The sequence below is a fragment of the Musa acuminata genome, unplaced genomic scaffold, assembly GCF_036884655.1.
Source record: "Musa acuminata AAA Group cultivar baxijiao unplaced genomic scaffold, Cavendish_Baxijiao_AAA HiC_scaffold_1139, whole genome shotgun sequence".
Taxonomy (NCBI): Eukaryota; Viridiplantae; Streptophyta; class Magnoliopsida; order Zingiberales; family Musaceae; genus Musa; species Musa acuminata.
Genome location: NW_027021351.1, coordinates 1,844,186 through 1,860,148, shown reverse-complemented (window position 1 = coordinate 1,860,148; position 15,963 = coordinate 1,844,186). Strand labels below are relative to the sequence as shown.

At 41.7% G+C, this 15,963-nt stretch overlaps 2 protein-coding genes across 2 annotated transcripts; both read left to right on the top strand.

Annotated features, from left to right (window-relative positions):
- The first annotated feature begins 429 nt into the window (after positions 1–429).
- LOC135671517 (receptor-like protein kinase FERONIA) lies at positions 430–2,198 on the top strand. The gene has a single exon (XM_065179712.1). The coding sequence runs from the start codon at positions 695–697 to the stop codon at positions 2,120–2,122; it is 1,428 nt and encodes a 475-aa protein (XP_065035784.1). The 5' UTR covers positions 430–694; the 3' UTR covers positions 2,123–2,198.
- A 4,916-nt stretch (positions 2,199–7,114) lies between these two features.
- On the top strand, positions 7,115–10,228 carry LOC103999750 (receptor-like protein kinase FERONIA). Its single transcript, XM_065179559.1, has 2 exons — positions 7,115–7,206; positions 7,292–10,228. Exon 2 carries the CDS (start codon positions 7,405–7,407, stop codon positions 9,964–9,966), a length of 2,562 nt encoding a protein of 853 aa, XP_065035631.1. The 5' UTR covers positions 7,115–7,206; positions 7,292–7,404; the 3' UTR covers positions 9,967–10,228.
- The last annotated feature ends 5,735 nt before the right edge of the window (positions 10,229–15,963 follow it).

Sequence of the window (15,963 nt, the reverse complement as noted above, 5' to 3'; positions counted from 1 at the left end):
AATCCAAAAGATATTGACTTGAACGAGAAAAAATAACATCCACGAATAAAAGGGCAAAGGTGGCAAATAATTTTTTTTGGAAATGGGGATGCTAAGAGAGAATTTTATTTTTTTTTCTAAAACTTTATCCTATATAAAAATATATCCAACAAGAAAATTTTTATAATTATATATACAACTTAACCTCTATAAGTATTGAGGTGACATGAGAAAAAGATCCTACCATTATAATTCATTAGTCCAAACATCCTCCACATATTTACTTGACTGAGTCAAGTCTTTGGTCGACAAATTGCATATGAATAACAAACTCGAGTGGATGCCAGTCTTTATGTTGACTCCGTGTGTAAGTCGTTGTTGACGAAGACTTCATCATCCTATTCACTTAAACATCTCGGACTCTTGCAATCTATTGCTTGCGACGATTGTGGCGCCGAGTCATATAATGAACGCCTCCCCTCCGCGACTCCCAATTCAACTCTCTCGCAGTTCATCGTGTTAACTCTCTCTACCGCCTGATTTCTCCCTTGTTTCCAAGGTTGATTTTGATGCAATATTAGCTGGTTTTCCTCTGCTTTTAGCTGAACGTGAGCGCGGGACTTGAAGATTTAGATGTTGAATGCTAATTTTCCCTGCTGAATTCCGGAGAGTAGAGTGAGGCCAATCGATTTCTTCGTTAAAGATCCGATTTTTGATGGATTTAGGGTTCCTTTTCCTGGATCAGTCATGGTCTCTGATGCAGCTCCGTTCCCTTCTCTGTGCCTCCTTAGCCTTCTTGCTGCTGACGACTACTTTGGTCGTCGTTGCTGTCGACAACTCCCCCTATTACATGCCAAGAGACGACATCCTCCTCAACTGCGGCGCCTCCGGCCAGGCATCTAGCTTCGACGGACGATCCTGGACCGGCGACACCGGAACCAGGTACGCCCCCTCCTTGAACGGCGACGGCTTCGATGCTCTACGGAAAGATCCATCGGTCTCCACGGTCCCGTACTCCACCGCTCGGGTCTTCACTTCTCCCTTCACCTACCGCTTCCCTCTCAGCGCCTGCCGGATATTTATCCGCCTCCATTTCTACCCTTCCGATTACTCCAACCATGCCGCTTCCGATGCCTTCTTCTCCGTCACATCTGGCCGTTACACCCTTCTTCACAACTTCAGCGCCTACCTAACTGCCGATGCCCTAAATTCCGCCTATCTAATCCGTGAATACTCCGTAAACGTCTCCACCGGCGGCCTAAACCTCACTTTCACCCCATCGACCACCCATCCCAACTCCTATGCTTTCATTAACGGTATCGAGATTCTATCAATCCCTGACTTGTTTAGCTCAGCAACACCATTGCTTGTCGATGGAGATGATGGTCATATTGTTTACACTATCGATCCCGACCAAGCTCTGGAGACAGTTTACCGGCTCAATGTGGGTGGGCAAACAATTCTCCCCATCGAAGACTCCGGCTTGTTCCGCTCTTGGGACGACGACTCGCCTTACATTTATGGGGCTGCATTTGGTGTGTCCTACTCCAATGATCCGAATGTTACCATCACATACCCGACCAGTGTTCCAAATTACATTGCACCACCGGATGTCTACTCCACAGCAAGATCAATGGGTCCAAATGCACAGGTGAACTTGAACTACAATTTAACCTGGATTCTCCCTGTGGATGCTGGCTTCTATTACCTTGTCCGGCTACATTTCTGTGAAATCCAGTATCCGATAGTGAAGAAAAACCAGAGAGTCTTTGACATCTACCTTAATAACCAGACTGCAACAGAAGAAGCTGATGTCATTGGTTGGAGTGGCGGGATCGGTATCCCTGTGTTCAAGGACTATGTGGTGAGGACAATGGGAAGAGGGCAGATGGATCTGTGGGTTGCGCTTCATCCAGATACACTCTGCAAACCAGAGTACTATGATGCCATCTTGAATGGGCTTGAGGTGTTCAAGCTGCAGAACAGTAATAACAGCCTGGCTGGTCTTAATCCAGGAGCACGCTCGCAGCTCTACGATGATCCTAGAGATCTCAGGAAGGGGAGTGCGAAACATAAGAGTGACGTCGGTGGCGTGGTCGGAGGTTTTGCTGTTTTGCTGTTTTGCTCGCTGGTTTTTGCCTGATTGGAATGTGCATGACGAACGAAGGTGTTGAGAAAAACATGTTAAATGGGTTTCTAATCAAAATATCAATTTGTTATCGAAAGCAAATATGAACCATACAAGCATAAACAGTAGAGTAATAAATCAATCACACAATAAGATCAAATTTTTAACATGAAAAATTTAATACGGGAAAAACAACGGAATCGTAGTCCATCTCAAACTTCCACTATCAATAATAATGATAACAGGTTTATAATAAGTCTTCTCTAAAACCATAAGAGGATCACAATAACATCAAGACCATATATCTTGGCTTAAGAATAGCATATCTTCATCGTATGGATGGATCTCATCATAAGAGAATTTTAGGTTTCACAAAGTATAACAGAAAAATACCTCAGAGAGGATAAACTTCATATCAGCACCATTAGGATTGTAGAGCTTGCTGCAATGATTCTTCATATATAATTTGGATCAAAACTGATAACTCAAAATCCTATTTCTTCTCTCTTCTCTTTCTCTCTCTCTTTGTATACCATCACCGTCTTGCACGCTGCACGCACAAATCGCTCGTTGGTTGCCCCAACTATGCATACCTTTTTTTCTTTTTTTCTTTTCCTTTTAATCATTGATTTGAGTCTATAGCCTAAATCATTAGTCTAAGTCCACATATGGGCTGGACCCAACAATTCTCTCCCTCCAGCTCATATGATGGGCTGTACTAAGCCCGCTCTTCGCCTACATGCTTCAAGCTTCTCCTTAGGCAAAGACTTTATCAATATATCTGATCAATTCTCATTGGTATGCACTTTTTCCAAGTGTAATTCTTTCATCTCAAGTACATCACGAATCTAGTGATATCTCACATCAATATGCTTGGATCTAGAATAGTATGTTGAATTCTTAGAGAGGTGAATGACGCTCTGATTGTCACAGTAAATAGTATATCCTTCATGTTTCAAGCCTAATTCATATAGAAACTTTTTCATCTATAAAGCTTCCTTGTAGGCTTTAGTAATTACTATGTATTCTGCTTCTGTGGTTGATAGAGCAACAGGGTCTATCATGTATGTCATGCTATGTACTAGGCCTGATATAGCGCATGCTCTGAGTGTCACGAGCAAGTATCAAGCAGATCCAGGCTTAGAGCACTGGAAAGCAGTAAAGTGTATCCTTAAGTACTTGAGAAGGACTAAGGATCTTTTACTAGTATATGTGGGTAGTAGCCTTAAGGTTGAAGGCTACATAGACTCAAGTTTTCAGTCTGATGTCGATGATAGCAAGTCGAATTCGGGGTACGTGTACACCTTGAATGGAGGAGCAGTGTGCTAGAAGAGTTCCAAGCAAGATACTACTGCTGACTCGACCACAGAGGCGGAGTACATTGCTGCATCAGATGCAGCAAAGGAGGGAGTCTGGTTGAAGAAGTTCATCACAGATTTAGGAGTCGTGTTGGGTAGCAAGGAGTCGATCTCCTTATATTGCGACAACAATGGGGCGATTGCTCAAGCGAAGGAACCTAGGTCTCATCAGAAATCTAAGCATGTTCTGAGGAGGTTCCACCTTATTAGAGAGATCGTAACCCGAGGAGATGTAGCAGTGGAAAGAGTTCTATCTGAAGATAATATTGCAGATCCATTGACAAAGTCGTTGTCTCAGATTATCTTTGAGCATCACAGGGGTCTGATGGGGATCAGACACATAGGTGATTGGCTTTAGGTCAAGTGAGAGATTGCTAGTTATAGGTGTCCAACAAGCCAATCACGTGAGTGATGGCATGTGTGACTTGATACAGAATCTTTTTGCTTATTATATTTTGGCATATATCACTTTATAACTATTGCATATATGCACATATATATTGTGATGTCCTTGGATTTGTGCAATGGGAATTGGATCGTGATGAGATCACGAAAATAAGATCGATTCACCTTTAAACACATATCCTAAATAATCCCGGTCATAGATTACTCGAGAGGGACATCGTGATAACCGGACAGACTGGTATACTGTATACCCGTCCATATGATTGATGCAGTTGGTCTCGTAGCTGCTCGTGTAGGGACACTAGGGATACAGTACAGGTGCTCATTGGAGAATGAGTTCACTGATTGATTCGCTTACGGAATGCTAGATGGTTGATGATGCCTTATTGTTAGACAGCGATTCCGTAGTCCTAGTGGTATATCTGGTCCTTAGACTTGAGACACCAAGGATGTCATGTATGAGTGCTCCACTCTTTGATACCAGACTTATAGGTTTGGCTGTCCCAAATCTAGTATAGCTGATCATTGGGAGTGGTAGTCGACCTTACGAGGGCTATTGAGTGTCGATAGAGGATCATCCACTCTCGGCGTCATAAGAGGAATATCTCATGTGTTCTTACTCAAACAAATCCCTGGCCAGGGTCATTCGAGTTAAGAGAGAAAGAGTTCTCCGGGAGAATCCGATTAGAGCGAGACTCGGGTAGAAACCGTATGAGTCTGATAGCACCATGCTCAATATACGGTCTCTGGGATATTAGATGGATGAGAGACTATAGGTACACGGTAATTGAGGATAGACAGGTCCAATGGATTGTATTCCCCTGTATTGTTTGGGGACTACGACATAGTGGCCTAGTACGTCCGTAGTTGATGAGTCGAGTGAATTATTACAGAGATCATAATTCACTGAGTTAGAAGGAGTTTTGACAGGTATGACTCACGGCCAACTCGATATTAGGCCTAGAGGATCACACATATATGGTAGGCATTGCGATGAGTAGAGGTTCAGATTTGAGATATCCGACGGAGCCCTTGTCTTATTGGATATCCAATAAGCCATTGAATTATTGGATCCCATGGACGAGATCCAATAAGAGCCCATGAGAGATTATTGGATAGAGATCCATAATCTAAAAGGCTTGGGTTATTGGATGCAGATCCAATACCCACTAGGGGAGGATCCATTAGGGTTTGACAGGGGACCTTTATAAATAGGAGGGATTCAAAGCCTCATAGGCTAGAGCCTTTGCTTGCCTCTCCTATTCTCTTTCCCCTCTCCACCTTAGAGCAGGCTTTGAGTTTTGAGGAGCATCGTCGCAACCCTACTGTGTGGATCACCGCTAAAGAGGAGGATGCTTGACCTCCTGCACCCTCTCCTAAAGATCTGCAAGGAAACAGGGATATACGATCTCCCTAGGTAACACAATCTATTATATACGCAGTTTTTCAGTTTCGCGGATTTTGCCCACTAATCTTCGCACGACGACAAACTTCTCTTTGGGAATCGGGGATTTTGTTTTCTTGTTCTTCCACTGCGCATCTGATATCACCCCCAAGATTTCTCAACACATACGTACAACTCTTTCTTTTTTAAATCAATAAATCAATCAATCAATGAAATATTATTCTAGTATGTAGATAAACCTTAGGAGGTCGATCCCCTCGAAGTAATCATCCCATTTTCCTTCTTTCTTTTACAATAAGACCTCAGGGACTTATCATTTGATATCAAAGCGTTCTTCCTTCTTTTACATTAGAAGAAGGGATAGATTTATTAAATAAAGAAAGAGTAAGACAAGGTTAAATCTTCTATATTTCTCTCAAAACTCTTTATAATTTCAGAAACTTTATATGTTTCATGATCCAATATATGAGATTTATATAGTCCCCAAAGATATATTATATTAATTATATTCAAAATAAATTATTCACTTTCAAGAAACCCCTTCAAAAATCAATAGTCAATTTGGTTTTTCCTTCTATAGACATTTAATCTATGATGCAATGAATCTCTCTCTTGATGTAATAATCTTTCTGATGATATTAATCTCTTTATGATACTTGAATAAGTTTAATTCCAAGAAAGAAAAGATTATGGATGGAGAGTCATCGAAGGAGGGCCATCTATAGTGGGAGAGTCACCTGTAGTGGGAGAAAGAGGAAACACTAGCGTGAGAGTAAGGAGATACATGTAGATGCAGCTTACATTGTGGTGAGAAAGAGATGAGTGGAGAATGACGAGTAGAACAAAGTTGCGAGGAAAAGAAATCACTATTACTGTGCACATTAACAGAGAAAAGGATTTGCTATTATCGGGTTGCAAGGAAGAGGAAGCATCAAAGTGGGAGAGTCGCTTGTAGTGGGAGGAGGAGATGTCGGTGTAGGAGTAAGGAGACACATGCACCGTGCGGTTTACATTGTTGTAAATAAGAGATAACTGGAGAATGATAAGTAGAATAGAGTTAGAGAATGACAAGTAGAATAGAGTTGCGAGGGAGAGGAATCACTATTGCTGGGAACATCAACGGAGAAAAGGAATAACTATTATCGAGCAGCAAGGAAAAGGAAGCCTTGCTCGAGAGGAGTTATAAAAAAGATGATTTCATTCTTATGAAATATTGTATATTTATACACATTTGAGGAGGGATTGACTATCCTCCAAGCACATGAATCATATTAATTGATCCTCAAATCATAATTAATTAAGGATCGTGACATATTAGGACTACAATAAATTCAACCAGATTAACTTCTATCATTGATCCTCAGTCATAATCTTCTATCATCCTCATCCCTATTAAATCTATAGTGAATCATATCATAGTAAACTAATAATAAATCCTGAGTGAATCGATAATCTAAAAATATTGATTTCAATAAGAAAAACGAGTGAAATGAGCGTCCATGGATAAAAGGGCAAAGGTGGCAAGCAAAAGATATCGTTTGAAAATTTTTGGAAATAGGGATGCTAAGAGATAATTTTATTTTTTTGCTAAAAATATATCCAATATAAAAATATATCTAATAGGAAAATTTCTATAATTATATATACAATTGAACTTCAATAAGTATTGAGGTGACATGAGAAAAAGATCCCATCATTATAATTCATTAGTCCAAATATCTTCCACATATTTACTTGACTGAGTCCAAATTCGAGTGGATGTCAGTCTTTATGTTGACTCCGTGTGTGAGAGTGTTGACGCAGACTTCATCCTATTCAATTAAACATCTCGACTCTTGCAATCTATTGCTTGCGACGATTGTGGCGCCGACTCATATTATGAACGCCTCCCCTCCGCGACTACCAATTCAACTCTCTCGCAGTTCTTCGTGGTAACTCTCTCTCTACCGCCTGATTTCTCCCTTGTTTCCAAGGTTGATTTTGATGCAATATTAGCTGGTTTTCCTCTGCTTTTAGCTGAACGTGAGCGCGGGAGTTGAAGATTTAGATGTTGAATGCTAATTTTCCCTGCTGAATTCCGGAGAGTAGAGTGAGGCCAATCGATTTCTTCGTTAAAGATCCGATTTTTGATGGATTTAGGGTTCCTTTTCCTGGATCAGTCATGGTCTCTGATGCAGCTCCGTTCCCTTCTCTGTGCCTCCTTCGCCTTCTTGCTACTGGCGACTACTTTGGTCGTCGTTGCTGTAGACAACTCCACCTATTACGTGCCAAGAGACGACATCCTCCTCAACTGCGGCGCCTCCGGCCAGGCATCTAGCTTCGACGGACGAACCTGGACTGGCGACACCGGAACCAGGTACGCCCCCTCCTTGAACGGTAGCGGCGGCTTCGACGCTCTACAGCAAGATCCATCGGTCTCCGCGGTCCCGTACTCGACCGCTCGGGTCTTCACTTCTCCCTTCACCTACCGCTTCCCTCTCAGCGCCGGCCGGAAATTTATCCGCCTCCATTTCTACCCTTCCGATTACTCCAACCATGCCGCTTCCGATGCCTTCTTCTCCGTTACATCTGGCCCTTACACCCTTCTTAACAACTTCAGCGCCTACCTAACTGCCGATGCCCTAAATTTCGCCTATCTAATCCGTGAATACTGCGTAAACGTCTCCACCGGCGGCCTAAACCTCACTTTCACCCCATCGACCACCCATCCCAACTCCTATGCTTTCATTAACGGTATCGAGATTCTATCAATCCCTGACTTGTTTAGCTCAGCAACACCTTTGCTTGTCGATGGAGATGATGGTCATATTGTTTACACTATCGATCCCGACCAAGCTCTGGAGACGGTTTACCGGCTCAATGTGGGAGGGCAAGCAATTCCCCCCATCGAAGACTCCGGCTTGTTCCGCTCTTGGGACGACGACTCGCCTTACATTTATGGGGCTGCATTTGGTGTGTCCTACTCCAATGATCCGAATGTTACCATCACATACCCGACCAGTGTTCCAAGTTACATTGCACCACCGGATGTCTACTCCACCGCAAGATCAATGGGTCCAAATGCACGGGTGAACTTGAACTACAATTTAACCTGGATTCTCCCAGTGGATGCTGGCTTCTATTACCTTGTCCGGCTACATTTCTGTGAAATCCAGTATCCGATGGTGAAGATAAACCAGAGAGTCTTTGACATCTACCTTAATAACCAGACTGCAACAAAAGAAGCTGATGTCATTGGTTGGAGTGGCGGGATCGGTATCCCTGTGTACAGGGACTATGTGGTGATGACAATGGGAAGAGGGCAGATGGATCTGTGGGTTGAGCTTCATCCATATACACTCGCCAACCCAGAGTATTATGATGCCATCTTGAATGGGCTTGAGGTGTTCAAGCTGCAGAACAGTAATAACAGCCTGGCTGGTCTTAATCCAGGAGCACGCTCGCCGCTCTACGTTGATCCTGGAGATCTCAGGAAGGGGAGTGCGAAACATAAGAGTGAAGTTCCTGTTATTGTTGGTGGCGTGGTCGGAGGTTTTGCTGTTTTACTCGCTGGTTTTTGCCTGATTGGAATGTGCAAATGCCAGAAGAAGAAGATGATGAAGGAAGGGAAGGGTGCAGCTACAAGCAATGGGCCTTATGGTTTGTCGCATCTCTCCCTCTATGGCAACACATGTTCCGCTGCGTCGGCTCAGTCCAACCGCTGCCGCTACTTCTCCATTGCAGAGATAAAAGCTGCCACAAATGACTTCGATGAGTCCCTTCTTCTTGGAATTGGTGGGTTCGGAAAGGTCTACCGTGGGGAGATAGATGGTGGGATCACAAAGGTAGCCATCAAGCGTGCTAACCCGATGTCCGAGCAAGGTGTCCATCAATTCCGGACTGAGATTGAGATGCTTTCCAAGCTCCGACACAACCACCTTGTCTCTTTGATCGGTTACTGTGAGGAGAACTGTGAGATGATCCTAGTCTACGATTACATGGCCCAGGGGACCCTCCGCGAGCATCTTTGCAAGACACAGAAGCCGCCTCTTCCATGGAAACAGCGGCTTGAGATCTGCATCGGGGCTGCACTTGGTCTGCATTACCTTCACACAGGTGCCAAGCGTACCATCATACATCGAGATGTGAAGGCAACAAACATACTGTTAGATGACAAAAGGGTTGCAAAAGTTTCAGATTTCGGGCTCTCGAAGATTGGTCCGCCCGCCGACAAGTCCCATGTCACCACGATGGTGAAGGGAAGCTTTGGTTACTTCGATCCAGAGTACTTTCGAATGATGCAGCTCACAGAGAAATCTGATGTCTTCTCTTTTGGGGTCGTGCTGTTTGAGGTCCTGTGTGCTCGGCCAGCTCTTAACCCCATGCTTTCAGATGAAAAGGTGAGCTTGTCGGAGTGGGTACTGCACTGCCAAAAGAATGGCATGCTCGACATGATCATTGATCCCTACTTGAAGGATAAGATTGCTCCACTGAGTTTCAAGTGGTTTGTACAGACTGCAGTGAAATGTTTGGCTGATACCGGGAAGGAACGACCCTCCATGGTTGATGTGGTTCGGAACCTTGAGCTTGCCCTCCAACTACAGGAAAGAGCAGAGGAAAGTGACAGCATCGATGGAGGGATCTCCGATGAGACTGTGTTGTTTGTCGGGACAGAAAATAAAAACTCCGATGATCGGAGTCACTGGCTCTGAGTGACTGGCTCTTAGCGTCACCTTCTCAGAGATTAAAAACTCAAATAAGACGTTAAGTGCATCTACGGATATCTCATAAGATATTTTAATATATAATATTCATGATATTAATACTGCAATAATTATCAATATATAAAATTTATTACATATCGATAATGTATTTTATACTTGAACTAATGTTAGAATTGTCATGTTTATTGCAATTCGCAATAGAGATTTGTCATGTAAACCCTATGGAGCTGCAACAACTGCTGCTTCTTTAGCTTGGAGTGTTGGATACGTCTCTGCTGACAATAGAATTACATTCCGTGTTAGATTTTTTTTTACTCTTATTTCATTCGTTTGGTAATTTTACTTGTGATGTGCTGCTGCAAACTTTTGAAAACTAAACATATTTTAAAAGGTGTGATCTTATTACATATCCAATAAATTTTTGAATTATTGGAGATTTTGAGTGAGACCCACTAAGAGATTATTGGACACAGATCCACTAATCTAAGATGTTTAAGTAATTGGATAAAGATCTAATACTCAATAGGACAAAATCCATTATGATTAAATTGTAGGAACCTCTATAAATAGGAGAGATCAAAAGTGGCATAGGCTAGTCTCCTTTTGATTGCCCCTCCTATTCTCCTCTCCCCTTCAGTCGACGGTTCTAGTTTGGGACTTGTGAATAATAAGAAGGGTCGGTCCCTTCTTAATCATGGTACAATCTTATGGTACACGTGGAGAGGAAGATTGTATTGCGATTTGAAGAGCGTCGTCGCCCTATATACCATGTGGATCATTACTAGAGAGGATAGTTGACCTCTTTCATTCCCTCCTATTAATATGAGATTTTTTAGGGATATACAATCTCCCTAGGTAACACATCTCACAAGATACGTGTGGTTTTTGGTTTTACGATTTTTGCATACTAATCATTGCACGACAATAAGATATCTTTTTTTGGAAAATCTAGATTTTTGTTTTATGTTCTTTCACTATGCATGTGATGCTCTGATCAAATTTCTCAACAGTGCTATCAGAATCGTGTAGAATAGTTTTATACATTGTTGCTGTGATTTTTTTTATTGTAGTTTTTAGATTTGGATATCACTATTTCTCACTGTTGAGAGTTGTTTCATAAAAGCCTTTTGATGTCAAAATTGTTGACGCAAAAGAGGGAGAAAGGGTAGCAACTATTGCTACCCTATAGATTGGTCGAAGGCTACAAGCAACCTTGGTCGAAAGCATAACTAGTTGCTCTTGGCCTGGCCAAAGGCTGTCTAGCTGAGAGCAACAAGCTCTTGGCCATGGCAGAGGTCTCCCATGCAGCTAGGAGTCTTAGCTACATAGGGAACCCTAACGGTTAGGGTTTCCTAACCGCCTAGGTGACCCTACAACAAGGGACTCCTAGCCACATGGAGCAAGTAGGCGGTCAGGGTTTCCTGGCCACCCATGGACACCTTACAGCCAGTGTTTCCTAGCTGCAAAGGGGACCTTGGGGGCTAGTGTTTTCTGGATGCCCAAGGCTATCCTATGGCCAGGGATTCCTGGCTGCAAGTAACCCTAGCAATTAGGGTTTCTTGGCCGCATGGGACACCCAAGTGTAGGGTTCCCTAAGAGGCCGAGATGGATCATATGATGTGATGTATGTGTGTATGTGATATGAGTATTGTTATTATTGGGGCCTATGAGCCTCCCTTTTTTTTTCTCATTTATTATCGGGTCTGCATGCCTGTGATTATATTATAATTACACGAGGAGACGCAGGGGGAGCGTGGAGCTGACAACAGGACCCACGAGGCCGAGACGGACGATCGCGGTGCATGGAGATGCACCAAGATATCGATAGAACCGATGAGGACGATATGCACAATCATAGGGCATAGAGATGCACCGATGCACACAAATCGTGATGCAAGTGATTGGGCCTATTGGCTCGAGCCTGATCATATTAGGTTACGGTCCGTGATCATCCGGTATAATTGCTTATATGTGATATGTGATTGCTTATAATGTGTGTGTGTGTGTGACACGTCATATTAGGAAACTGAATCAAAATCCCCTCTCATGATAATATTAAGTCAGTAAGCATGAGGCAATTAGATTGACCCACGTGGCCTTCCATCACTATAGGGAGAAATCGAATTCCAATGTAAATTGAGTTAGTCGAGTCCCTCGAGGCTCACCTATATTACGATTCAAGATTTTGCCTACGATAGAGAGATGTCGCCAGTGACCAAAGGACATGGTATGCTTGGTTGAGTCCCTCGAGGGCATATAATCAAATCAGACTCATCTTGTAATGATAGTGATGACTTAACCAAACATCATGGTTGGTCGAGTCCTTCGAGACCATGATGATTCAGAGGCCGAATAGAATGAGAATCATTAGGAGTTGTGATCGGCAAGAGTTGCCTACCTTTTCGGGCTTAGTGTGATTGGTCGAGTCTCTTGAGGTTACACAAAGATATCGATTGGTCCCCACCCATCGGGGGTTTCCGATTCATATACTAAAGGGAGTTGTGTGTTTCACTAGAAAATAGTATGAGTTGATTAAGATAGAAGTATATCTTGATTGTTTACTTTTTATACAAAATCTACGTGTAATTTATTTCTGCTACATCTTTTGTTTGTCAGAAAAATATTACTTTAAAATCCCTTACGTGGCGTACTTGATGTCAACCACCTCACTGGTCCAAACTACACGGATTAGCTCCGCAACCTAAGAATCATTCTCATGGTGGAGAAAATTGTGTATGTCCTTGACATAATGATACCCATTCTTGAGGAAGGAGCAAGTGAGGATAAGATCGCTCGCTACATGAAGTACTTAGATAATTCTACCCTTGCTCAGTGTTACATGTTGGGCTCCATGACTCCTAAGTTATAGTGGCAATATAAAAAAATGAATATCAGATCCATTCTCCTATATCTCCACAAATTTCTTGATGTTTGAGGAACAGGGAAGAACTCAACGATTTGAGATATTCTAGAGTCTCTTCCGCGCTAGGATGATTGAGGATGACATTAGTTCAGAACCATGTCCTTAAGATAATTGAGTGGATAAAGAAGTTCACGGGTCTAGAAATGGTCTTGTGTGTGGATCTTGTGCTTTAGTCCCTACCAAACTACTTTTCTTAATTCATTATGAATTTTTACTTGAACAAGCTTGAGGTGACTCTCCTTGAGCTCCTCAATATGTTGAAGGAGCCCGAGAGCACCATCAAGAAAGAGAAACTAGTTCTCTATACTGATGAGACCAAAAAGAAAAGGAAGGTAGAGAAATCCCTTAAGAATGGCAAGGGCAAATCGGGCAAAATAAAGGTTGTAAAGAAGGACCCGGTAAAGGACAAAGGTTAGTGCTTCCATTGTGGCAAAGATGGGCATTGGAAGAGGAACCGCAAAGAGTACATTGTAAAGAAGGCGAAATAGAAGCTTGGAGAAGCTTTAGGTACATTTATGATCAATCTTCATTTATCATATTTTTATGATACTTATCATATCTATAATTCATTGCAAGTTTTGGCAAATCCTAGAAGATTAGCAAGAGGCAAGATGGACCTCAAAATAGACAATGGAGCAAAAGTTACTATAGTGGCTGTTAGCGAGGTCACCCTATATCTGCTTGATTAAGTTACTATTACATTGGATGCATGTTATTTAGTTCATTCTATTATCAAAAATATTATTTCTATTTCATGTTTGACAATTAGTATATATAAATTAGTTTCTGAGAACAATTATTATTCAATAATATTGGATGATAAGATCATCACCAGAGGAACATTGCATAATGGTTTATTTATGCTAGACATTGCTCCACATATCATGAATGTAAATGCATTCAAAAGGAAATGAGATGAGGTGAACAGTATATACCTGTAGCATTGTAGGCTAGGTCACATCTACGAAGAAAGAATAAAAAAGTTATTGAATGATGGATACCTAGATTCATTTGACTATGAGTCATATGCAACTTTTGAGTTTTGCTTTCATGAAAAGTTGATCAACTCTCCATTTAACGGAACTAGAAAGAGAGCCACTAAGTTATTGAAACTCATACATAATGATGTATGTGGTCCTATATCAACTCAAGTTATATGTGGTTACTCATACTTCATTGTTTTCATTGATGATTTCTCTAGGTATGGACATATATACTTGATGAAGTACAAGCTCGAGGCTTTTGAGAAAATCAGAAAAATATAATAATGAGGTAAAAAACCAGACTAGAAAGAGTATCAAGACTTTTCGATCAAATCAATGAGGTGAATACTTAAGTATAGAGTTCACCCAATAACTCAAAGACCATGAGATTCTATCCCAATGGACCCCTCCTTATACACCTATGGATTGAAGCAGTCTTCAAGACAGTGGTATAAGAGGTTTGATTCTTTTATGTTGAGTCATGGTTACACGAAGAGCATGTATGATAGTTGTGTCTACTTCCGGAAGTTAACTGACGGCTCTTTTGTATATTTGTTGCTTTATATTGATGACATGCTTATTGAAGCTAAGAATTTGTCAGAAATTCACACTTTGAAAATGCAACTGAGTAGTGAATTTGAAATGAAAGATTTGGGAGCAACTAAAAAAATTCTTGGCATAGAGATCAAAAGAGATCGAGGAGTTGGAAAATTATTTCTGACTCAGAAAAATTATCTCAAGAAAGTTTTGGAGAGGTTTGGCATGAAAAATGCTAAGCCAGTGAGTACTCCTCTTGCTAGCCATTTTCGGCTATGTGTTGCTCAGTCACCACAGTCAGTTAAAGAGGAAGAATATATGATAAAAATTTCATATTCTAGTGCCATCGGCAGTATTATGTATGCAATGGTTTGTACTCGTCCAGATATTTCACAAGCAGTCAGTGTGGTTAATAGATATATGTCTCGCCCGGGTAAAACACATTGGCAGGTTGTGAAGTGGATTCTCAAATACTTACAAGGGATTTCAGATGCTTGTTTGGAATTTGGGAAAAATCGTGACACTTTGGTTGGTTACGTCGACTCTGATTATGCTGTGGATCTTGATAAACGAAGATCTTTGACAGGCTATGTATTTTGCGTTGGCGGTTGTACAGTTAGTTGGAAAGCTTTCTTACAACCTATCATAGCTTTATCTACTGCAGAGGCAGAATATATGGTAGTGATAGAGGCGATCAAAGAAGTTTTATGGCTAAGAGGATTGTTCAGCGAATTATGTCTGCATCAAAGTGTTACTACAATTTACTGTGATAGTCAAAGTGCTATTCATTTGATTAAAGACCAGATGTATCATGAGAGGACAAAACACATCGATGTGAAGTTTCATTTTATTCGGGATATCATTGCTGAGGGAAAAGTCCTTGTTCAGAAAATTCATACGAAGGACAATCCAACTGATATGTTTACGAAGCCTCTTCCGGTTTACAAGTTCAAGCAGTGCTTGGACTTGGTTGGTGTTCATTGTTGGTGATTGCCCGTTGGGGCTGTTATGAATAAGGTGGAGCAAGTTTTGTTGGGACATGCCAAGGTGGAGATTTGTTAGTTTGGCAAGTCTCATAGTCTCACATCGGGAAAATCAGGCTTGTTATCTCCTATTGGAACTATAAATAAGGGTCTGGGCTTTAAAGTCAGATGCACCACAAGTGGCACCACAAGAGGCACCACAAGAAAACCCAAGTGTTTACTTTGGGTTTAAGTCCATACTTAGTTAAATAGTTTGGGCTTATAGTTTGGAGATTTCTTGTTTAGTATTTTCGGGTGTTTTATGGCCTAGGAACATCTTCCTAAGGCATTTGTAATTGTCCCTCTTTTGCAGTAGTGATTTGCTCCTCCTTCGTCCGTGGATATAGGTCAATTGACCTTCGTCCGTGGATATAGGTCAATTGACCGAACCACGTATATCTGATGTTCTGGTGTTCTTGTCTCACTTTTATTCTTTTCATTTTATTATCTTGTTGGGTTGTCAAAATTACTATCCTGATGTCAGCTCTAATAAGATGATAAAAGGAGGAGAGAGGAGGGA

Excerpts from the sequence above, each read along its gene's own strand:
- LOC103999750 (XM_065179559.1), top strand. The coding sequence starts at position 7,405 with ATGGATTTAGGGTTCCTTTTCCTGGATCAGTCATGGTCTCTGATGCAG.
- LOC135671517 (XM_065179712.1), top strand. The coding sequence starts at position 695 with ATGGATTTAGGGTTCCTTTTCCTGGATCAGTCATGGTCTCTGATGCAG.